The following is a 24,287-nucleotide window of genomic DNA, read 5'->3' as shown; positions in this document are numbered from 1 at the left end:
CAAAGTCCACCAGGGGAAAACACAACGAGTACCAGGAAGGGGAAGAGAACTGAATAAACTCGAGCAGTCCTTTTCCTCATTAAACCAGGTGGTGCCAAGGGTGTTTAGGAAACTAAACTCCAAAAGTGACTTGAGGTTATAAAATCGAATGGTATGAAGCAAAGGATGCCGTTCTGGCAGAGAACTTGGGACATGAAAGTGACCACGGCAGTTTTTCACAGAACCAAAGTCGGGAGGAGTTTAAACAGGGAGGAGCTCCTACCATACGTCCCCCGGCCTGCCATTTTGTGGAACTGCTGCCACGTGAGTGGTCCCTGCACGTGCTGGATATTCTCCCAGGTCCTGCCTGTCCGCTTCTTCTGGATGGCATCTTGAAGAAACGGCTGCAGGGACAGCAGCATCCGGACCACATCTTGAGAGGAGAGCATGCTGATGTCTAGCACTGGAACAGAAGTGGAATGTAAGGAGCAGAGGCCACAAAGCGGACTTGGCACTCTTGGTTGCACTGTTTTAGACCTCGGCTCAAGTCCAAGACAAGGACAATACTGGCTATAGATTCTATTTCTAGTAGTACGTTATAAAACAGTCAAAAGGGAATTAAATAGAGAAAACAGATCATTATTCATCCTTGGAAATAAGAAGGAAAATCAGGCTGCTCTGCTCTATATTAAAGATTTTAACTACAAAAACTGCTTTAAAGTGGAAAGACAGATATGTCTCATGTTTCAAAAATCATACAAAACTGACTCCAGGGTTTGTCTTTTTGTAAGGAAAGAAAGCTGAAAAGACTTTTTAAAATATTTATTTATTAATTTTCCCTTTTTGTTGCCCTTGTTGTTTTTATTGTTGTAGTTATTATTGTTGTTCTTATTGATGTTGTTGTTGTTGGATAGGACAGAGAGAAATGGAGAGAGGAGAGGGAGACGGGGGAGAGAAAGATAGACACCTGAAGACCTGCTTCACCACTTGTGAAGCGACTCTACTGCAGGTGGGGAGCCGGGGAAAAGATTTCTTAAAGACCGTATTTCTCTTACTTACAAATATCAATATTTTGATTATACGATGCTTCTCTTTCTATGAGGAAAATGAGCTATATAAGTTTCCCAAGTATTGCATTTCTCTTATGTGCAAATATCATTATTGTGACTATCTGATGAGTGGGAATAATAAACCTAAATAGAAACTTTAAAAGTGCCCTTAATGTAAAATCTTTTCAGAAAATACAGAATGTACAGGTGAGAGTCTTCAGTGTAGCCACAGGCATATGGAAGCACGACAGATGCTATAGCAGGATTGAAAGGTACCTGTAATATGGAGAGAGGAAGGGATTCACACACTCCTCCTGAATGCTCCTTCTGCCAACAGGAATCATCCAAGAGAATCACTCATATTTCTTTTTTTATATTTATTTATTTATTTTGCCTCCAGGGTGGGGCTCAGTGCCTGCACTACGAATCCACTGCTCCTGGGGGCAATTTTTTCCCTTTTGTTGCCCTTGTTATTATTATTGTTGTTGTTATTACTGTCATTGTTGTTGTATAGAACAGAGAGAAATGGAGAGAGGGAGGAAGACAGAGAGGGGGAGAGAAAGATAGACACCTGCAGACCTGCTTCACCGCCTGTGTTCGATCCTGGGGGCTCGAACCAGGATCCCTACACCCATCTTTGCACTTTGCACCATGTGCCCTTAACCTGCTGTGCTACCACCCAGCCTCCAATCACCCGTATTTCTTTAGGGAAAACTACGCTACTTCATAAAAGGAGACATCCAGGAGGCATTAGTGAAGGGTCAGTGAAGTATATGGCACTGTGCTTAAGTCTATGCAGTTACAGCAGCGATGGCAACTCTTGAGAGTTTGTCTGGAGGTTCCAGCAGGGAGCACAGCTGCTTGTGTATGTGTGCCGCATCAACACGGAAACCAGCCCAACTCTATTTACGGAATAAGGTCATCCTCTTCCACTGAGTGCACCAGGAATGGTGCAGGGAGGAAGGAGACAGGGAACCCCCACCTGCTCAGGCGGGCAGAACCAGACCTGGTGACCAATGGAGTGACAGATGTCGCTAACAGGTCAGCTTCGCATCTAAGCACAACTCTTGAATATTTAGGAGTCTCCGCCAGGGCAAGTCTCCTTGCTTGGTCTACACAGAAAATACACGTCGTTCTTTACTCTGATGATATCTGTTCTCTGAACATTTCTTACTCCGGATTTCCAACTACATTTACAAAAAAGATATGACCTTCCTCCCTACAGGACTGAAAACTGTCAGAAAACATGCATTATTAAACTAGCCCTTCAGCTTGCACTGTTCCCACCACTCCACAGAAACAGCCACCACTGGAGTCAAAGACATGTTTCATGTGACTCTTAAAGCTCAGCTACATTTTAATGCTCAGTGACTATTCCCTCTTTTTCAAACAGAGGCCCAGCAAAACTCTGTCCCTGGCCATCTTCTCTTTCTATACCTTCTTCCTCCTCAGTGAGTGTGTGCACCCCTGACCCGAGTTGTTACCTATTTGTGAACAACTCTCTAACCTTTCATCTTCGGATGTCCACTCGGCATCTCAGAACACTCAATATCTCTACCTGGGCATCTCAGAAGAGTTCTTTGATACTTCTAGCACTCAATAAAGAAGTTTACCTTCAGACCTGGTCTTCCTTCAGAGCACCGATCTCTATAAATATCTGTGCTCGTAAGTCACACAATGGGTGCCATCTTACCATCTCCGCCAGTGCAGTGAGGACTGAGCCTGAATTGGGGTGACACACGTGGGAGAGCAGACACACTATCCTGTACAAGTATTATGCTGTTCCCAAACCAGTGCATCTTGTCTGGGCCTCTGTGATAATCTCCCAGTCTCCCTAAATCCCTCTGATATTTTCTAATTCACACTGTAAGGGCTAATCCGCTATATATCACAGCTAAAGCACATTTAAAAGATGTATTTTATTAAGAGACAGACGGCAACCAGAGTGCTGTTCAGCTCTGGTTTATGGTAGTGCCAGCGACTGAACTTGGGACCTCAAGAGTCTCGGGCATAAAAGCCTGGTGCACTCCTGCTGGCACTATCTCCCTCTTTTGTTTTTTAAACTGTATAAACCGGATGGCAATGCCCCTTTACACGAACTGAATGATGTGCTTTTACTCTCTGAATGAGCACCCTATCCTCAGCATATCTCAAAAGGCTCTTGGTGATGTAGCCCTGCTTGAAGGCCCCGAACTCTATATAACTTGTGTTTTCAAATGTGCTTTCTTTCAGTCGAGCACACCCGTTTGTACCCCATCCGCTTCATCCACCTAATCTGTAGTCATTACTGAGTTTCCAGTGTGCCTGCTCCTCTAGGAAGCCCCTCCTGACTGCCGGTAGTCACAGGTTTCCTAAGCTGCTTGCTTCTCCATGAGCACAAGTGGAAGTTCTCCAAAGACATTTTAGTATATTTCCCAATATACACTCACCCTGTCTTTTTATTTATTTTTTAAAGATAGAGGAAATTAAAACTTTCTGCCACCTAGCAAAGCAAAGAGAGTTTATAAGCTCTGGTCTGCCGCATCAGAGCAGTTCGCAGCGCAGATGTGCGTGGTGGGAAACCTACCATTGCTGTGAGGCCAGGCGTGCACGGTGGCGCTCCTCACCAGAGCTTCATCCACTTTCCCACCTGTGGGGTTGTCCACATACTGCCGGCCCTGCTCCAAGGCATTAAAGCACTCTGTCCAATAATCATTATTATCCGCCTGCACCCGGTCATAACTCCAGCTCACACAGGGGAGAGTTTGGCGATTGTTCAAGGAAATGTAGTCCAGGAAACTCAGTGAAGCAAAAGGTTGTGTGTGTTGGTTCTGGAGGAGGAGGAGAAGGCTTATAGGTGGCTCCTGGGATTTTCGGGCTCCCTCCAACTGAGGGAGGTAGGTGGTCTGACACATCATTAAGCGCCTCTCTGCAGCCTGGCCAATATCAGAATTCTTCCCGAAAATATCCAGCTCGTCTTCCAGGAAGAGCCCCGAATTATAGCCGAGTTTTCGGTTCATGATCGCACTAAAGCCACAGGTGCAGCGGTACTGGTCCTCGTTGGAAGAATCAGGGATGTAAAGCCCAACGTCTGCCCCTTTGATGTTCATGTTACAGGCACAGATGCAACAGCTGTCAAAGTTTCTGTCTTTAAAGATATTCATCACAGAATCGGAGAGAATCAGGGTGACATAGAGACTGTGGGCTTCGGGAATGGGCTGCATGGTGGCAGGCTCTACTGAATTAAGGGGCCGTGTGGTGGAGGGGGTAGAGGCTGGAGACCCCTGATCGGTGCTGTCATACTTAACAGACCCTTGACCACTGGCAGTGCCCCCACCTCTGGGAGTTCTTGGGGTCCTAGGGGTTCGTGGCGTGGGGACAGAGAAGCGAGGGGTTGCTGGAGATGGCAGGACTCCTGCTCCACTGTTGCTGGCTGGGGCAGCACTGTTCAACGTCACCGGGGTGTTCATCTGTGGTGTGTTCAGATAGTCTGGATCTGCTAGGCTCCCAACACTAGGCACATTACTGCAAAGAAAAGGCAGACAGTCGTGTGAGAACCATGCTGGAAGACACCCACAATTACCCCACCACACGCCATCCCTCCTCTATCACCGGCATATGCAAGGGCTCACTGGAGTCAGTGCCCTGTGTAGAAAAGCCAGAAGCAAGGTATGAAGAGTGATTCAATGTAACACTTGACCTCTCCCTGGTTCACATGTTAGCAGTCCTCATCTGTAGTCTCTTGAGGGGACATTTACTACTTTTACAAGAAAATATGATGATAGCTTTGGTCAATGTGACTTTAAAAAGCTGTGACAACCAAACAGAATTTTAGCACATGAGTTAAGATGCTGAATTAGCTGGAAGACCAAAGGATGATGAAATTTCCATCTAATTTGCAATTATATTTTTGTCATTTTTTGAAATTGAGTCGGCCAGTGTACTTGTTCTCTGAGGCTATAATCTATATATGGTTCTAAAGTAGTTATAATCAAATAAACATGAACATTTAACATTTTTCTAACTTTTAAAATCAGTCCTCTCTAGCCTTGCATTTTCAGAGAAATGAGTGACCACAAGTGATTTTATTTTAAGAACCCCAGTGGTGAGTGCTGTGCCAAGAACTCCTGCAAGTATTACACAGTGTTAAAAGGGCTTCGTGTTAATCAGAAACACACACATCGTACCACAGCTCCCAAGCCTCTAACAGATTTCTGGGGGGTGGTAAACAATTCTAGCTCATTTTTCAATTTTTCTAATATGCTATGCATCACCAAAAGCAACGCTTACAAGAATATTTATTTACTGAGAGGTAAACACCAGAGCTCCACCACGCTCACGTGCTGGTGCGATAAAGCCCAGGACCTTGTGCATGGAGTCTTGCGCTCTACCTGCTGAGCCACGACTGTGTTTTGTTCCAAGACTGATCATGTGGTGTTAGCCTATTGTCTGATATGCTGTAACTGCTTTTTTGGAAGAGTCACATAGAAAGGAAAACAGCTTTTATGATGTTCTGCTGTCCAATGGCTGCACGCTTTTGTCTTGCTACACATTCTTGCATGTACGGGTAAAATAATACAAAAATTCTTCCTACTCAGAGGTAGGAATACAGATTTAAAATCTTCACATCTTTTTGGTGCCTAATATTGTAATCAAACTAATATTCCTTCACGAAACTACATATCCATTTAATCATAATGTGAAAGAATGTCAGAAAGTTATCAGGCCTTCAAATAATTTTCTCCTAATTTTTAATTAGCTGTAACTAAACTACCAGCCTGAAAAACCCAAATCAGGTGCCGTGAAGACAATTTAAGCCTGCAACACAGTGGTGACCAGTGAACATAGTAGCAGTAATAATAATAATAATAATAATAATAGTAATGATAATAATAAATGACCCAGATACTCTGACGAGCAATCACTGCTATCTCATAGACCAATATAAGTATACAATAATCATTTCATTCTAGTCAGACTCCTTTCAAATTTAACTGTGCAACAAAGCCCTAGATTTACTCTACACTTCAAAACAATAAAGAAACTATCTGAAAAAACAAACTGACTGGAGACCTAAATAATTAAATTGCTCCTTGGGAAACAGGTGTGGTTTATCCTATGGAGCAATCTGGTTTTCTCTGTCCCATAAAAGCGAGGTGAGTACCACCCTGTACTAGAAACTGGATATTCAGCAGTGAAAGAGACAACTGAGCCCAAAGCTAGTATGGCAGATGTTCAGCAAGTGAGTGCCTGTGTGCTGAGTGTGACAAAAGGGACCTGGGGAGTGTGAAGGAATCCACAGCAGGAGGACTACGCGTAGCGGTAGTGCAGAATGCTGCTGTCTGATCAACTTGGCGCTGGCCTGGCATGTTAGATTTTTATTCCCTTAAGTAAAACAAAGTCCCGTCTTGGTCTTGCACCTAGTCACATTATTTCAAGGGGTCTACAGCTACCATGAGAAAGTAGCAGCTGCCATACTGGAAGGAACTGATGTAAAATCCTTCCTTCATTGTAAAAAGTTCCCTTAACAGTGCCAGAGTCTCTGGAACAGCAAATGACAGATTCAGCAGATCCGGAGAATGATCTAAGTGATTATTTGATCTATCACACAGCAAGGGGCTCCACATCGCTCGTTGCTCTGAGCCTGTGTGTAATAGAAAACACTGTGGATAGGTCTCTGCAGTTGCTGCATTATTTGTGCGTGACTCATGCTCACCGGTCACATTCGAGTGCGCTCCGGTTGTGCTGTATCACGGCTAGTTAAATGAACTGGAGGACAACTGGAGCACAGTAGCAGAACAAGCCCTGCATGCATGAGCAGGGTGCCTCACATGCTCCCCTACTGCTGCTGAGCTATTATTTCCACCATACTCCCACCATCTTTCCAACATTTTGTGTGGGAAGTAGGACAGGAGTGTCCTACTTTAACAACAGAAGACCCGGGTAAAATGGTCCTTTAAAGCCATTCATACAGAAAAACAATGATTTGAATACTACGACACTTCAGCTGTACCTTCTCAAATCCTACTTCCCTGTCATAGGTTTCATTCAGCTCTTGCCTTTACATATACAAAAATAAAGTCTTTTTATGACATCCAAGTTGATTTCATCAAGACAGTTTTAGAGAAGATCACAAAGGCATTCCATAGGCTGAACCAGGACTACAGATATCTTACTAGTTCCTTAAATACAACTCAGATTAAATCTTAAAAAGAAAATCTAGGCTCTCTGGCCTCCTACACGTATGAAAACTGAGTCTGTATTATTGATGTACACGTCTCCACATCTCCATTATTTTGGACAGTGTGACATATGTTCTAGATAGTCTAAATACTGCTTCTCTTGTTCACATAGACCTTCATTCTGTTGCTGCTCTGTCATGCGCAGTAACAGAAATTATGACGCCAATTCATACTGAGGTGTCCTAAGTAAACACATTTGAAGTCATCAAATTATACAAAATAAAGTACTTACCAACACCACCCCCAAATTATTACCAACTTTACTAGTCTGGTGAGTCAGTCATTGGCCATGATGTGACACTGAATGAATATGAGTACCACCGTGGCTCTCTATACAATAACTTTTGTTTTCTGTGCACATGATCTTTAATTCAGAATATAGTGCACATCAAAAGAAAACAATGTGCATAAGAACATCTATGGCCAGTGAAGGAAAGTTTCCAGTGATAGGCTACTATCATTTTAAATAAGTTATTCCATTAAGGTAAGAACCAGAGTAAATACAGCATGTCACTCGACATAATCGCTGCACATACTTGTAGCCATCTCTAATGAAGGTGGCTGCAGGTGGCATGGGCAGTTGTTCGATTTTGGGAGGAATAGCCCACGAAGGCCGAAATAGACAGGCATCAGGTATCTTCAGAGGTAGCAGGCACTGGCTCGGCAGCATCTTCAGTGGAGCAAACATGGAGGATCCCATAAAAGGTTGAAAAGATGGAACTTTGTGCACATATGAAAAGTCCTGTGAGAAAAACGAGGGTTGGTGAAAAGGCTGGCAAACCACTTAGGACTTATCATGGTAGTTAACAAAACTGATTGTAAACTGATATTCCTCTTACTTAATAGAAAAAAGCCAACACAAATTTATCATACTAAAATCAACTAAAAGGTACTGTAATTACTGTACCAAGCAAAATTGAGCTCGTGACTGAATGCAAAGGACTCTTAGATCCCTATGTACATGAGACATATAATCTGTTTTTTAAAAGATGTTATTAGTTCACTAGAAAAGCACCTTGCCTTGGGGGCTGGGCAGTAGCGCAGCAGGTTAAGCGCACATGGCGTGAAGCACAAGGACTGGTCTAAGGATCCCAGGGCCAGCCCCTGGCTCTCCACCTATAGAGGGGTCACTTCACAGGAAGTGAAGGAGGTCTGCAGGTGTCTATGTTTCTTTCCTCCTCTCTGTCTCCCCTTCTTTCCCAATTTCTCTCTGTCCTACCTAACGACAATAGCAATGGTAACAATAATTAATAATGACAACAAGGGTAATAAAAAGGGAAAAAATAGCCTCTAGGAGCAGTTGATTCGTAGTGCAGGCACTGAGACCCAGCAATAACCCTGGAGGCAAAAATAAAAAGGAAGAAAGGAAGAAAGAGAGAGAGAAAGGAAGAAAGAAAAAAAACACCTTGCCTTGAAAAAGTTATCTACTAACAGTTACCTTTATTTCTTCTGGTTTGGGACTTCCTAATCCATCTTCTACTTCCATTTTGAATTCAGTGAGTTGTGCTGAAACTATACTGACCATTGGACTCTCCATCATACCTAATGCTGTCACTGTCTCTGAAGTGAGTCCATCTTTATAACTCATCACTGGAGAAAATGCAGGATGATGTTCCAAAGAAGGAGGGGTAGGGAACATCCTTTGCAGATCTGCAACTGCTAAAAGGAAAACAAAGCATTTTAATAGGTATGACATACACACACACACACACACACACACACACACACACACACACGTACACACATACACCAGTTCACAGCCAGGCACACTACTGGGCATTAGGAATACTGCTAATTGTATAATCATATCAGTTTGTTGCACAATAAGATATTCATAAGGGGAGTCTCTAAGCAGGCTATCAGCACAAAGGTATCCTTTTCCTGGAACTTTTATCTTTACATTCTTGTTGCTCATGTAAGTGGATGACGTCTATAGAACGTAGCACTGATTAATCTTAAAAGTAGGGGGATATGTAATAGAATAAAGTTGTGTTTGTGAAATTCGACCACTAGGTGGTGCTCAGTTCAGTAAAGTTTATTTGTAAGATTTGGAGCGGCTACTTCAAACTCAAGTGACTCAGAATTCTATTGGAGGGCCCTACTTTCCATCACGTAACCCTATCAACGTCAACATTTAAAAGCTGGCAAACAATCTCTACTGACTGTGCCACTGGTTTAGCTTCCACTGGGTAGACAAAGAAATGACTTCAGACTCTGATCGGAAATGAATAAAGATTAATCATGTATGCTCTGTGCGGACTGGAGTATAAAGCAGAGCTCTACAAGAAGCTCTAGTGGGCTGGGTTCCACTAGTCAGGTGTTCCCAGTATAGAGGTGAGTAGGTCTGAGTTCCCTCCGCTAAAGGGAGGCTTGACTAGCTATGTAATCTTCATCAGACTTTCTTCTCCTCTTAGGTTATAGAGCAAGGGAAAACCTCCACATTACCAGGGCAGGAAGATGTGGCCATCTTATCTCTGTGCTAGATATGGATCATGTCTCCTAATTTAGTATGTACTAAACAGGTGAGCCTTTCCTGACCTCTCTCAGGAGCTTATCCTAAAACAAGGAAGGAAAAGGCCAAGAGAATTCCAGATCCCATAAGTTCTTTATTTACTTTAGTGATTGCTGTTTTTAAGAAATAATGTATATATGTTTAAAGTGTAGCAGTCAAGTTGTTCCTCAAGGCATCCATTTGCTATGAGTACTTTAATGAAACTAGATAATTTGCAGGATAAGGGATACAAGTCAAGCCAAAATTCTAAGAACTTAGAATTTAAATATGAATTTCCTTTCACTAATGGTACTCTGGATGCGGCATAAAATTTGTCCCCAAATTCCTCTACTAGTTAGTTTTCAAATTTTCCTCTTAATGTAAAAAATGACACTTCCAACTTAGAACTACTTTCTTTCCTTGATGCTACCTGACATGGTTATATACCTCAGTGTTCAAAGCCTCCACCGTGACAATTGTTATCAAAAAGATGAAAAACGCACATAAAGTGAGATGCAACTTGCCGACAGATACCCTCTACAAAGTAGCTGTCAACAGTTTAATTATTAGACACTGACTCTTAACCTTGCAAGCTCTAATTTCCTCATCTATAAAGTGAGAACAATACCCACTATATATATTAAATTATATAACCATATGTGCAAATGTGTCCATTGCCAGGAAAATGTAACATTCAGTAAGTGATGAGGTCACCCCTAATTAGTCCCCTCTCTTATTTCTGGTTAATAGGGAAAAGATGGAATGCTGCTAGGTTACAATGAGTTTCTGAAAAGATGACCTAGAGGAAACAGAAATATGACTGGGTAAGGCAGACAGACGGTACACACCCAGAGAAATACTCTGCGTACCAAGCAGGACAACATGCTTGCTTGCTCAATTTTCTTAGTAGAAAATGGATAATGTGAAGGTTTGGGAAGCATACTAAGAGCTGAGGTGTCTTTCCCACAGGACTCCACTTATTCATACCCTGCCTATCCTTCAAGATTCACTGCATTTCAGGTGGCACTGGTTAAAAGAGCACCAACTATATATGACTCTATAATTCAAAAGTATTCATGTGTGGGGCTGAAGCGTTCCAACAAAAGCATTATTCTCACTGTCCCCAACCCAGAGCATCTAGCACAGGTTCCCTGAAAGTAAGTTGCTCATATAAATAAATGAAGTCACTCAAAAGTGTAGCTCTCATTTTACTTTTGCCATAATTCATACTTCAAATAGGCATGGTCAGAGGCAAGAATTCATAAGCAATTAGTTCTAAACAAACTAGAAAGAAAGAGAAAGAAAGGAGAAAGACAAAGAAAGAAAGAAAGGGAAAAAGAGAGAGAGAGAAGAAGAAAGAAAGAAAGAAAGAAAGAAAGAAAGAAAGAAAGAAAGAAAGAAAGGAAGGAAGGAAGGGAAAGGGAGGGAGGGAGGGAGGGAGAAGGCCTTTTATCCCTTAGGATTTTATTGAAACAATACTACCTTAATATTGATTGTATGAAAAACTAAACCTAATTGTTATTATGTTGTTGCCATCTTCACCATTAAACACATACACAGATAACTAGGGATTTACACTGCCCAACACAGCACCCACTTGCCACGTGCAGTTACTAAGCTCTCAAAATGGGATTACCCAAATTGAGATGATTGTGTATATGAAACATACATTTCCCACGTCTACGCTCGACCAGACCTGCCAATATACACGGATATCTTCGCCCACCCTGTCCAACGCTTGACGTCTCGTCACCCAATCTGGTCCCCTATGCCTACACTGAACTTCTTCTCTGTTCCAGTCTCTTGGAAATAGAGTTGGCAGTCAGCTGAGGTAAAGAACAAACACCTCATCACAGACCCCTGTGAGCGTCAACCCGGCTTTGACCTAGCACGTTATGATTGGGCCCTCCTCAATCGCCATCGAACAGGCCATGGCCGGTGCGCCGCTATGTTCCATCGCTGGGGAGCCAGAGACGACCCCAACTGCCCCTGCGGCTACAGACAGACTATGACCCACATAGTCAACGACTGCCACCTCTCCAGATTCAAAGGAGGTCTCGAAACTTTCCATCAGGCTCAACCTGATGCTGTTGACTGGCTACGGAAGAAGGGCAAACGCTAGAAGAAGAAGAAGATGAAACATACTCTAGTCCTCAAGAATATTGTCTTGATTATCCTATACTTTGCCAACATAAACAATATTTTGGGTACATTAAGCTCAATAAAATACATTAAAATTAATTTCATGTGGTTTTTACCTTTTTAATGTTAATTACTAGAAAGTTCAAAATTCCTTGCAAAGTTCTTGTGCCTTGCCTTTTATTTCTCTTGGGTGGTGCTACACCAGAAATTAAGCTTTAGACTGTGTCTGCACTCTTCTCAAGGAAATAGAGAAATACTGAATATTCAGTGAAAAGGCTTTCCCAGTCTCTCCCTTAAATGTCCCTCCCTCCTCACTTACAAGTACTATAAATGGGACAGGCCTGTTCAGTCTATTTTCTCGGTGTTTATGTATCTCTAACATAAGTATTAAGTATATAATATGAGCACTTTCTCTAAAGCATAAAGAAACACTCATTTTCCTCCTTCAAAGGCCAGCTTTACCAAGCTTTCTATGCCCACATTTATATAAACACCTCATTCATAGTAAAGCTGTTTAGTGACTACTAGTCACTAAATAAATCTATGTTGACTTACATCTAAACACTTCACTCTAAATGGACATGTAGGAGAAACAACCTTTACACTTAAGGCATATTTTTTTTCTTTTTAATGGCCCTACAAATTAGAAATCAAATGAGTGTTAAAATACAACTAACTAAAAAAATAAAAAATTAAAAAATAAATAAAAAAAATACAACTAACTGATACCAAATGAAACAAGACAAAAATAACAAAAACCCCTGTTGATAAGGCAAATCTTAAAAAAGTTCCTATCACAAAGAAAGAAAATCTGTAGCTAAGTGGGTGTTAACTATACTTATATGGTGGTCATCTCACAATATATACATATATTCATATGTCAAAACTGTTACCTGAAACCAATATAATGAGGCAGTTCCTTTTTGAATCAAAACAGTAGGACAAAGGGAGTACATAGTACAAATGGTAACGGCATTAAACAGCAGGATGGTGGGAGCTGGGCGGGAGCGCAGCGGATTAAGCACACGTGGCACAAAGCACAAGGATTGGTGTAAGGATCTCTGTTCGAGCCCCCAGCTCCCCACCTGCAGGGGAGTCACTTCACAAGTGGTGAAACAGGTCTGCAGGTGTCTGTCTTTCTCTCCCCCTCTGTCTACCCCTCCTCTCTCCATTTCTCTCTGTTCTATCCAACAATAACGAGATCAATAATAATGACTACAACAATAAAACAACAAGGGCAACAAAAGGGAATAAATAAATAAGTATAAAAACAGAAGAATGGCTTACAAATTAATAATCTTGGGTAAGTTATCCAAAATTTCAATGTATTAACATAAGTATGTGTCACTTCATGCCAAAATGAGAAGTTTAACACAAGGGGGAAATCTCCCTCAGCTGACCTGTTCCATATGTATCTACTTTAATATTGTTTCATTTAATCTGTACGTTTCATGTTTGTAAAATTCTGCAGTGCAGAGTAATAAAAAAAAGAAAAATGTTTAATTAAAAAAAAAACTACAGCTACTGGCTGGCTATCATTATTCATTTTCATACATGTCATGCTTGAGAAAGCTTTGCATATTTTAAAAAGCAATGGATCCACTAAAGCTGTCCAAATCCCATCTCTGTATACTTCCCACTTCCACATTTGAGTAAATCAGCACTACATTTATAGGCTCATAAAACTTTTTGACTCATCTCTGTGACACGGTGGTTTTTCCCCTCAATTTGTTCTCATTACCAGCTGAAGTTAATGAGAAGGTATTAAAGAATGATTTGCAATGGGATTACATTTCTGCTTCACAGTATCCACATAAGTTACTCTTTCTTTTTTCCTATAGAGCACTGTGCTTTCTAAAGGTTAAGGACTAACTAGAAAAAAGGAAGTTTCTCTGCATGTCAGTGTATGTCATAAAGGTAGTTGACCTCAAAAGGAAACACAAAAATTTCAAAATGATTTTGAAAAAGGATCCCAGAAAACAAATTTTCATTATCCTTGTGTGAACTAAATGCATGACAACTGAAAGATTTTGCACAAGCTCTATGCAGGATAGCTCTGAAAAAATCACCTCAGCGGCATTTATCCTACCCTACTAGGAGAAAGCTGTCAAAAAAAAAAAAACAAAAAAAAAAACCTTAAAACATATCATTACATGTTTTAAACCATAAAAGTTAATTTGAAAACAAAAAGAACATAAATTAAAATGAAGAGGGCCTCCTAGCTGCTTTTCTTCTCAGGAATACTAACTTTTTTTTTTCAAACAAGAGTACTGCTCAGCTCGGGTTTATGATAGTGCAGGGGATTGAACCTGTGATATTGGAACCTCAGGCAAGAGATTCTGTTTGCATAACCACTGTGCTATCTCCCTCACCCAAGAACACTAACTTATTCTAAATTTTACTTCAGGGTTAGTATTCTGCCAAAAGGGGGGAAAGGAGAAGGGGGAATTTCAGATCAGATATGACTGAGCAAGAGAATATCATATCAAGATTACAGATGGCAAGCCAGAGCTCAGTCCATTTCCTCTACTTACTTGGCGGGTATGGAACCGCAGCTCTTCCATCCTTCCCAAGAGGCCGGTCTTCTGTCCCAACTGTAGGTATTTTTGATGAGCGCAGTGCAGGTGATACAGCCTGAAATCACACCATTATCATTAAGATACACCTCTTTGTAAGGAGGGCAGCAGTCAATTTTTACATCACGTATGCCTATTGACAGGAAGTGAACTTCTAGATGGTCACAAGCTTATCAAGTGTAAGAAACGGATGAGTAGGCCTGTCTCCAGGGTCCTGGTAAAGGCAGAGACTGCATCCAAGTAATGCTGGAAACCTTCACCTCCAGGGAATTGAGAGGAGTCATTTAGGGACACAATGGTCACATCAGGTTGGTACCTCCAAGTAGTAATTTGCTATCAGTTCGTTTTTCTTAGTGTTTGAAAGTATGCAACTATATAAAAGATGACCTTAAATCTTCCCACACTATTATTCTTTTATTTTTATTTTTTAATCACACAAAACTAGAACTATTTACTATTTCCATATATTTCCACAGTTACCATCTATTTTCATAAAATAACTTTATATAATTATTGAAATATAAAAATTTTTTCTTTGCTTATTCAAAACAAATTAAGTTCCTTATCAAGTAAGATTATGTGAAGAACTCAGATGAACTGCTGGCAAGATAAAGTGAAAAGAAGGAAGGGAGGGGAGACCCTTAACAGGATCTATAAAATAGGCCTTTCATTTATTTATGAATGTTTTGGCAAGTCAATGTCTGAATTTAAATGTGAAGTTAAATTCAAAGACATTCGCATTGAAAATCTAGTCACCAATCACCCAACTCCAGGTACTACGAAGATCAAATACCAGAAGATTCTAAGGTAAACACGTCCCTTGATTATATTCCAGGATAGAAGCCAGAGTCAAGTAGAAACAATCATATCAGAGAAATAAAATCCAGGGTGGAAGTGTCCAACTCTCCTTTGCATATTAACACTACTAAGAATACACTTAAGAATATATATACATTTCTTCACTTAGCCCAACAATAACTACTTAAACAGAGTGAGGTACGATGGCTCCGAGCAGAGACCATAATCACAGGTGATACACATTATCTATGGAAAGTGCAAGGCAACTAACTTCCCAAATCTTGTGTGCCTGCCCCCACTTTTTTTCCTTCTTCTCTACTTCTGATTCATTTTTCTCACACCAAAACATCTAACCTAACAGTTAGGATTATAAAGACCAATCCCAGGTAAAACCTGGTTTAAAGGAAATAGTCAAACTCAAACAGGATCTTCCATGCCAAGATTAACAATAAGGAAATGTGTCATTTCTTATTTCTTCTGCCAAAGAACTTTTCACATGCTTTCGTCTCCCCCCTACTGCTGAAATCCAGGAAATACTGTTACAATTCTATTTGCCCAAAGGTACAAAGTTGGTTAGGAGGGAGAGAACACAAATTTCCTCACTCATCCTAGTGCTCTAAAGTATTATACATTTTCTCAAAGACTGATTAATTTTTATAAGATGTGGGGAAGGCGGGATGGAGACACACACCAAAACACTGCTCATCTCTGGCATATGGTGGTACCAGGGATTAAACCTGGAGCCTCAGACATGAAAGTCTTTTTATACAACCATTATGCTATCTCTCCAGTCCCAGAACCCAAACTTTCACCTGTCTCTTTTAACTCTATGATGCTCTGCATGAATTTCATTTCCCTCCTATCATACTAAAATACCAGCTAGCCCCTCAGAAAACAGACTAACTTGGGCCTGCAAATAGTTAACCTTGGAGGGTGTCTATTTTGCCATGTGCAACAACCCAAGTTCCAGTCTGGCTCCTACCACACTGAGACAATCTGAGGTGCTGTGCTGTCCCTCTCTCCTTCCCTTCCTCCTTCTTTAGTTCCAGTAGGTGAAGCCCCAGGAGATGGTAAAATAATAATAATAATAATAATAATGGTACTGTGTAGTATTTTTCATACATGCTCTAATGGGTCTACACGATACATTTCTCAGTCTCATAATATTTAGAAGGATTTGTTCAAATGAATATGAAATATGTTTATATTTACAACAGAAACAATACTAATGAAAGAAGCTGCCTACAAACAAAACCCAAGGAGTTGTAGAGACGAGCAACTTTTAAGAATCCTTTCCAAGTGTATAGGCATTTTTGAAGAACATTCAGAATAGGAAATAAGGGCCCTCAAATTGAAGAGACCCAACTAATGAGAAGTGGTGAATTTTATGTTCTCCCATTTAGGGAGATGGTTGCATGTGCAGTCATGGTAGACTCACCCCGAGCTCATCGTCATCAGAATTATCAAAGATGTTGTCTAAGTCATGTAGGGAAGGTGCCAAATCTGTCACCTGTGTGAGGCTACTGGAGCCAGCTCGGCCAGCAGTATTATCCTGCCGCACATCTGTCAGAAAGGAGGCGAAAGATACAGAATAAGCAATCTCATCACAGGAGGAGGAGTGAGGCGATGACACAGATCTTAATGAACTTAAATAACCTGCCTGTGCTTTTCCCCCAACACCTCAGTTAAATTTAGAAACAATTATTTCCAAATATGTATCAGTTTTGAAAGAAACTGAAAAATTATGAAAAAGTACTAGAGATGAGATCAACTTATCACTATCACATTCAGAAAATATTTTAAAATTGAAGAGCATCTCCCTTGCATTTTATTTTAGCAACAATCCAAGTGAGGTGAATAATCATTGTACACACCTGTTTTAGTAGCAGAACTGAAAATAGACATGGCATTTTTCCCATCAGGCACCGGCGTGGAATGACCTGGTGTAGTGACATCCTTGGTACCAAATCCATCCTCTGACTGTATAATAAATTCAGCCAAACAAAACACATGAACACCAACCCAAAGTGTGAAATATGAGGGAGAACACAAAGAATTAGAGGGGAGAATGGAACTTGTTATGAGCATAGTATGATAAAACATGGTCTATGCAGCCAAAGGAAATTTTAAAAAATGTACTTTTCCCTGAATTTATACAGCTCCAAGAACTCCCATACTTGCCCCTCGATCCCACAGAGCATTTGAGTCAGTCGGGGTCCTGGGCCTAAGTGGTACTGGTGGCATTTGATTACAGGCCTGCCATGGTGTGTAAAGCTGTCTTTAATACATTTTAGGTGCTGAGTTACAGACTGAGCTCTCTGGCTCTAGGCATGTCTCTCTCTGTAAAGGAAACTAAGAAGCAGAAATTCTCTGAACTAGACTGGCCTCTTCGCCTCCACCCCTATTCTCAAAATACTTGTACAAATGGCCCAGTATTTTAAAATGTTTTAAAATTCAAGGTAAGAGACAGCAGACACCCCCAGTACTCATCTCTTATGGCCATGCCAGTAATGTTAACAACACTGACACAGTCTAGGTGCAGTGCTGAGAGGAAGCCCAATAGCGGAGCGCGCAGAGGTAAAGCACTCACTGCAGTGAACACAACGAGCGCTCAACAACTAGTAGATATGGCTGTCAAGATTTTTCTTCTCTACTTTGGGTAATTTGGAATAATAATTAAAAAGAAATACTGAGGGAGCATAGGCCAATAGGAATTAGCATATGAGAGGAAACATGCACTGTATAAGCTCATAGCCTGGAAAATATGAGGCTTTATTTATGTTCGGCTGACTTTGAAACAAAGGTGAGCCATGACATAAAAAGGAACAACACGCTGTTCGATACAATAGTACCAAGAGCATGAATATGGGGACAGAGCAATCAGGCAACACTATCTCTAACAGCCTGCCTCCAATCCAAAGCCTTCTCACCCACGCTGTACTGGTAAGAGACCAAAACCCACACCACTCTAGACTGTGTGCAAATGGTACCTTATTCTTTTTCAGGGAGTCTTTTTCAGTCCCTTGTTTGCATTTCTTGTTTGCTGTAAAGATGTATTTTATGTCACCATCCTCAAATGTATATGGGTCATTGACTTCTCCCAAACTGTCCCCAGGTTGTTGTGACAGAGGCAATGGGTCAAGGAAGTGGAGTGGCTGCGTCTGGGATTGCTTATCATGCCAGATTTTAAACCGTTTGTTAGGCTGTGCTAAGAGTCTGCAAGGAAAAATAAATAATAAGATAAGCAAGATATATTTTTTACAAGTTTAAGCAAGAAAAAAGCATGTGTAAAACCTAAACAAAGCTTGAAAAACAAAACTAAAAGTTACCTATAAAGTGAGCTTCTTCAGAAGCGAGATTATATTCATGATTACATAAAACTCAGTAGCTTTTCTCAAGAACATACATTTTGTTTCTTACTCCAAGTTTTTATTTCACTTAGAGTACAGATGCGTGGGAGGGAGGAGGACCCGATCAGGAGGTGACACATCTGGCTAAGTGCACACATTACAGTGTGCAAGCACACAAGTTCAAGCCCCTGGTCCCCACCTGCAGGGAGAAAGCTTCATGTGTAGTGAAGCAGGGCTACAGGTATCTCTCTGTCTATTCCCCACCCCCTCTTTTTTTTTTCCCATTTTTTCACTATGTTTATTTATTGGATAGAGCCAGCCAGAAATCCAGGGAAGGGGAAGATGATAGATAGACAGACAGACAGACAGGCAGGCAGGCAGGCAGGCAGGCAGGAGACATCCACAACAATGCTTCACCACTAGCAAAGCTTTCCCCCTGCAGGTGGGGACCGGGGCTCAAACCTGGGTCCTTGAGCATCGTAACATGTGTGCTCAACCAGGTGCATCACCATCTGGCCCCTTTCCCTCTTTCTGTCTCCTCTAGCCCTCTCAATTTCTCTGTCTCTATCTGATTATATATATATTAAAGAGTACAGATGAGGTCTGAGGACAGACTGCCTAGGCTCAAATTCTACCTGTGTCATTTACTACGCAGTCACTTATTGCATAACCCAAGTTTATTATAAAATGAAGGCCATAAAATGGTTGTGGTAAATACTGAATGAGATAATCTGTATGAACTATTAAGAATAACGGGTAGCTCAAAAGCATTATAAATATTAAAGAGCACTAGACGGCTCATACATATCTGAACGCATGTGAAAAGTTATAGGTGTCAATACACAAAGAAGATGCAAAAATATAAAACATCTTATAAAATGCACTCTTTGTCTAATAAACAATAGGCCCCGAATAAATACATGCTAGTATGCTACATGCCACATGAAACTTTTTTTTTTTTAACCAGAGCACTGCTCAGCTCTGGCTTATGGTGGTATATGGGACTGAACCTGGGACTTTGGAGCCTCAGGCATGAGACTCTTTGAATAAACATTATGCTACCTACCCTCCGCTCGCCACATGAAACTTTCATACCATAGTACGTTTAAATAAAGACGCGTGTACCTACCCTAACAAAGGGCAAAACCTTTGACGTTTAACATTCCTTAAATGCAGATTCTAGAATGATGCCCTAAAGGTTTACAAGCAAGGACTGATGCAGAGGCCAGCCTGGGATTTGGCGGGTGCCTGCACTCTTCCGCCGGGTGATCAGGCGGCCGGTACGAACGTGGCCTTACCTTTGCAACGCGGTGCTCTCTGAGTTGACCTCCATTCTGGCATCACACCTCTCACCCTGGAGCTCCGGGGGCCGAAACTCAGCATCATCAATGGGTGGGAGGCGATAACTATGCCACCACTTATCTGACGAGTCTGAGTTCGAGGGCCTAACCCCACAATATAAGGCTGTCTCGCTGACCTCTGCCATCAGAGGCAGTCTTTGGCCTACGAGGACAGTTCTGTCATCCATAGTAGACAACTGCTGGAGTTCTAGCCCACTTCCATAAAGGGCTGGGTTCACGGGGACAGATGGTGGGTCCAAACTCTCAGTTTCCTGACCTCTTGGCTGAGGGCTGAGTGTTGGTGGCAGAGGGGAAACAGGGGAATGAGGTGAATCCATAGGATTCAGATTCATTTGCCTGCTTGTATTTCTGGAAGGCACGGCCATCTGCTTATCATACTTCCTGCTGCTAGACACCTCTAGGGAGGAGTCCATCCCTGCCAGCCCTAGCTTCTGTCCTGGTGGGTCTTGTTCCATGCATAATTCCTCGGCCACACAGGGTCTATGGTGAAATGGTATCAAGGGTCTCTTTTGCAACTTGTCACCCTTCTCCTGTCTTTCTGTTGTTTTGTGCTTAGAAGAAGCAGGCGGTGGTAAAGATGCAGATGATGACGGTCCTGCACTGAACCCTGGTTGAGATATTGTGGGAGGCCGACTGGATCCTACAGCACAACGTTTTAAAAGTTTATGCCTGAAAATAAGAATTAACATGCAATCAACAAGTACACAGATGAAAATAACTGTCATTATGGCATTACAGAAGAGGTGCCACTGACAGGGTTGTATCTTTTTAAGCAAACATCAGATGCATAAATATATCAAAGAGGACTCGAGGTGTTAATTATACTTACGATGGCTACAAACTGCAATGCATTCTGATGGAAAACAGTGAGTCAATCACCCACAAATTATGTAGAGCTGAGACATAAGAGTAAGCGATGCAGCTCTGTTACAAGACCACTGACTTGAAAAGTCCCCAATCTTTCCACAATGATGAAGGCCGAAGTTACTGTCACTATCTTCTTTTTGTTGTTGTTGACAATGTGTTTGCTTATGGGGAGGAGGAGGGGAGAACTAAAGCATAACTCTGGTCCATGTGATGCTGGGTATTATGTACTCAGGACCCTGTGTTTGAGAGTCCAATGAGCCATTCATTATTCCACAATACTGTATTTTCATCATCTTGAGATCAAGAGTTATGAATGAGATCATAGCCAAGAGGGGAAAAAAATCAACAAGGTTTCCAATTTCTATTTCATAGCAATCTGCTAGCTTCAATGTAAAATAGGCTAAAACAGTTTGTAGTAGGAGTCAAGAAGTTGAGCAGCGGGTTAAGCGCATGTGGCACAAAGTGCAAAGACCAGTGTAAGGATCCTGATTTGAGCCTCCAGCTCCCCACCTGCAGGGGTCTCTCTGTCTCTCCCCCTCCTCTCTTCATTTCTCTCTGTCCTATCCAACAACAACGACATCAATAACAACAATAATAACTACAACATTAAAGGCAACAAAAGGGAGTAAATAAGTAAATAAAAAAATAAAAAATTATCTCTTAAAAAAAAGGGTTTGTAGTATTGTAAATTAGAAATAAGAGTGTTATTCTATCCCAGAGTTGATATGGTTCAAGCCCAAGAATGACTCAGTGCAGAGGAGGTTAAACATACTATAAGCCTTATATATCACTTCTGTCTGGGAAAGAAGGGATGAAAGACAACTTTAGATTTTACCTGTACGTGTTAAAACAAGATAGGAGGAGAGTATTTAAATAACACACAGGCTTGGGGAAGGTGCTCTGCCTGTTAGAGCACTTGCAACCCTAAGGCTTTGGGGGTCACAGGTTCAATTTCTAGCACCGCTTTGTGCCAGAGCTCAACAGCACTCTAGTCTCTCTCCTTTCACTCTCGCACATAAATAAGTAGATCAACACATCTTTAACAAAATAAATAAAATCAAACATGTATCTAGCTGCATCTGCAGTACTTGAATAGGAACAGTATGCCTATTCACATTCTGACACACTTCTTGGCAAGCGTGGGTCTGAGAAATTGCTCAGCAAGAGCCCACTGGATGATGCCAAGATTTAATCTGTGCAACAAAGTTATATAGGAGGTCAGCCAGTTCCTCCCAACATATAAATCACTCCCAAGGAAAAATGTAAGCTCTCCTGCTGGTGTGGCATAACTCTCTGAGGCCACTAGGGCGGCATTAAACTGCTGCTGCATTGTACTAAATGATGCCCTCGTGGGCAGTAAAACGGATTGGTGTGGCATAATAGGATGGGTTAGTAGGATGGCGGGATGGCCACCTTGGCCCACAGGGCTATTAAATAGTGGAAGGGGTGGACCATTTCATAATGGGTTTGGTAATCCTGATGTAGGTGACACAAAAAAAACCATTGCCAAAATTTCTGCTACCCTCTCCACTCAATCCTGACTCTGAAGAGATTGTCTAAGCATCAAGCTATCCTCAATAAGATAAAACTTGTGCTTCAGATCCCCAGCACACAGTACCACAATAACAGAAGAATGACTAATGTGAAAATATCCCAATTCTATCTTTGTATGTATATTGAAGGCAGGGTATACCGCCGTTCCCAAGCCAGCAAAGACAAATAAAAAGAAGGGGAGACACCACGACTACGAGACTTCCCCCAGTGCTGCAACACTGTTGGGCAGCACTATGGCTTCAATGTGGGCTGGACGCACATCACAAGGCACACATCTTACCTGGTGAGCTATCTCTCAATCCCTTCAAGTCTGTCTTCTAAGGGTATTTATTTTAAAACCTATGCTCCAAGTATAGCTCACCCAGACAGTGGGTCTGCTGTGCTGTCCTCACAACCCAGGCTTGAGCCAGACCCTCACTGCACTGGAGGAAGCTTCATGCTCTGGTCTCTCTCACCCCCAACCCCATCTGTACCTAAAAAAGGTCAGCATAGACTGGTGATTCCGCAGTGACAAAAACACAAACAAGTGGTCTGAGAGGTGGCACAGTGGATAAAGCACTGGACTGTCAAGCAAGAGATCCTGAGTTCAATTCCTGGCAGCACATGTACCAGCATGATGTCTAGTTCTTTCTCTCCTCCTATCTTCCTCATTAATAAATAAATAAAATCTTAAAACATACACACACACATACATACACACACACACACACACACACACACACACACACACACACACACACACACACACACACCTCTTAAACCCTAAAAGTCTTTTACTTGGAACTTCTTGATTTTAATTTTTTCCAGAGAATATTTAGCTAGATCAGCACTTCCCTTTTAAGACAGCAATGAACTTTTGCAGAGTGGGTAATCTTATAGTCAGTTTTTGTTTGTTTGTTTGTTTGTTTTACAATTTATCTCCATTGCAAAATGGTTAGAATCAGGAATATGCCACTAAAACTATAGCGGACAACCCCTATGTAGGAAAGGAGCCTCACTTAAGCAAGCAGCAGGGAGAACAGGCTCTGAAAGCAAATCATGTGGCTTGATGTGGTAGTGGAAAGAAACCAGAGAGAGGCAGGGGAAATAGTGTAGAAAGCATGGTGGCTGGAAAAATAAAGACAGTACAATGACTAAAGTAGACAGTGCACAGAACATCACTGAGAAATGCAATAATAAAGTAGATCGAGGAAAGAAGGAAACATGAATGGTAGAGCTTTTAGGCTGTGAATGAAAAAACAGTCATCAACATGTCCACTGTAGGGCAGACTTATGGGGAACAGGCATGATAATATTAGGGATATTCGTTAAAGATACAACCCCCCAAGAAAGATAAACCTCACATACAAATCAAGTCTAGAAACACACATATAGAAGTCAATGGATTGGAATGTGTAATATCTCTCTCACACACACAAAACCCTGCAGGTATAAAAATTTGGTAGAGAAATAGAACAGTAAATACAGGACAAAAAAAACCTGTTATTTGTTTACTTACACTTCAGGCAAAAAATAATTCAACATGGCAAATAAAGATGTGGTATAAGTTAGTAAAAAAAAAAAAGATTATTTTTAAAAAGTGAAGAAAATCTAAATTAAAGGTGAAAGCATGGGGGAAATTAGATGAAGGCACAAGTGAAGTTATACACACTTGAAATTCGCATTCTAAGCACTTGCTAAAGGTGGGTAGTAATTTGGCTGTGAGCTGTTCAAAGTCAATACAATGGCCTAGACACAAAAGCAAAAGGTATGCAGCTGTATATCACACCTGTCCTGAGACTTGGGTGTTTCACATGCTTATAAAGCAGGCTCTTACTGAGCAAATAAGTTCTTCAAAAATCCTCTTTGAGCTTCATTAGGCTGATACTTACAGTATCTCACAGTAAGAGCCTATCAACT

The 24,287-nt window shown here is 41.4% G+C and overlaps 1 protein-coding gene across 3 annotated transcripts in view; it reads right to left on the bottom strand.

Moving 5' to 3' along the window:
• MED13L (mediator complex subunit 13L) overlaps positions 1 to 24,287 on the bottom strand; it is a 269,894-nt gene that overhangs the window by 28,021 nt on the left and 217,586 nt on the right. For 2 of the 3 annotated variants that reach the window (XM_060193028.1, XM_007528774.2), the window contains exons 10-18: positions 19,905 to 20,636; positions 18,247 to 18,472; positions 17,131 to 17,236; positions 16,695 to 16,819; positions 14,417 to 14,516; positions 8,688 to 8,908; positions 7,786 to 7,991; positions 3,595 to 4,532; positions 263 to 442 (exon numbers count right to left, since the gene is read on the bottom strand). In XM_060193028.1, coding sequence (XP_060049011.1) covers positions 263 to 442; positions 3,595 to 4,532; positions 7,786 to 7,991; positions 8,688 to 8,908; positions 14,417 to 14,516; positions 16,695 to 16,819; positions 17,131 to 17,236; positions 18,247 to 18,472; positions 19,905 to 20,636 — 2,834 coding nt within the window. The remainder of the gene's footprint in view (positions 1 to 262; positions 443 to 3,594; positions 4,533 to 7,785; positions 7,992 to 8,687; positions 8,909 to 14,416; positions 14,517 to 16,694; positions 16,820 to 17,130; positions 17,237 to 18,246; positions 18,473 to 19,904; positions 20,637 to 24,287) is intronic. The other variant, XM_060193027.1, reaches the window with a different exon arrangement.

The sequence above is a fragment of the Erinaceus europaeus genome, chromosome 6 (assembly GCF_950295315.1).
Source record: "Erinaceus europaeus chromosome 6, mEriEur2.1, whole genome shotgun sequence".
NCBI lineage: Eukaryota > Metazoa > Chordata > Mammalia > Eulipotyphla > Erinaceidae > Erinaceus > Erinaceus europaeus.
This window is presented reverse-complemented; position numbering and strand designations above follow the sequence as displayed.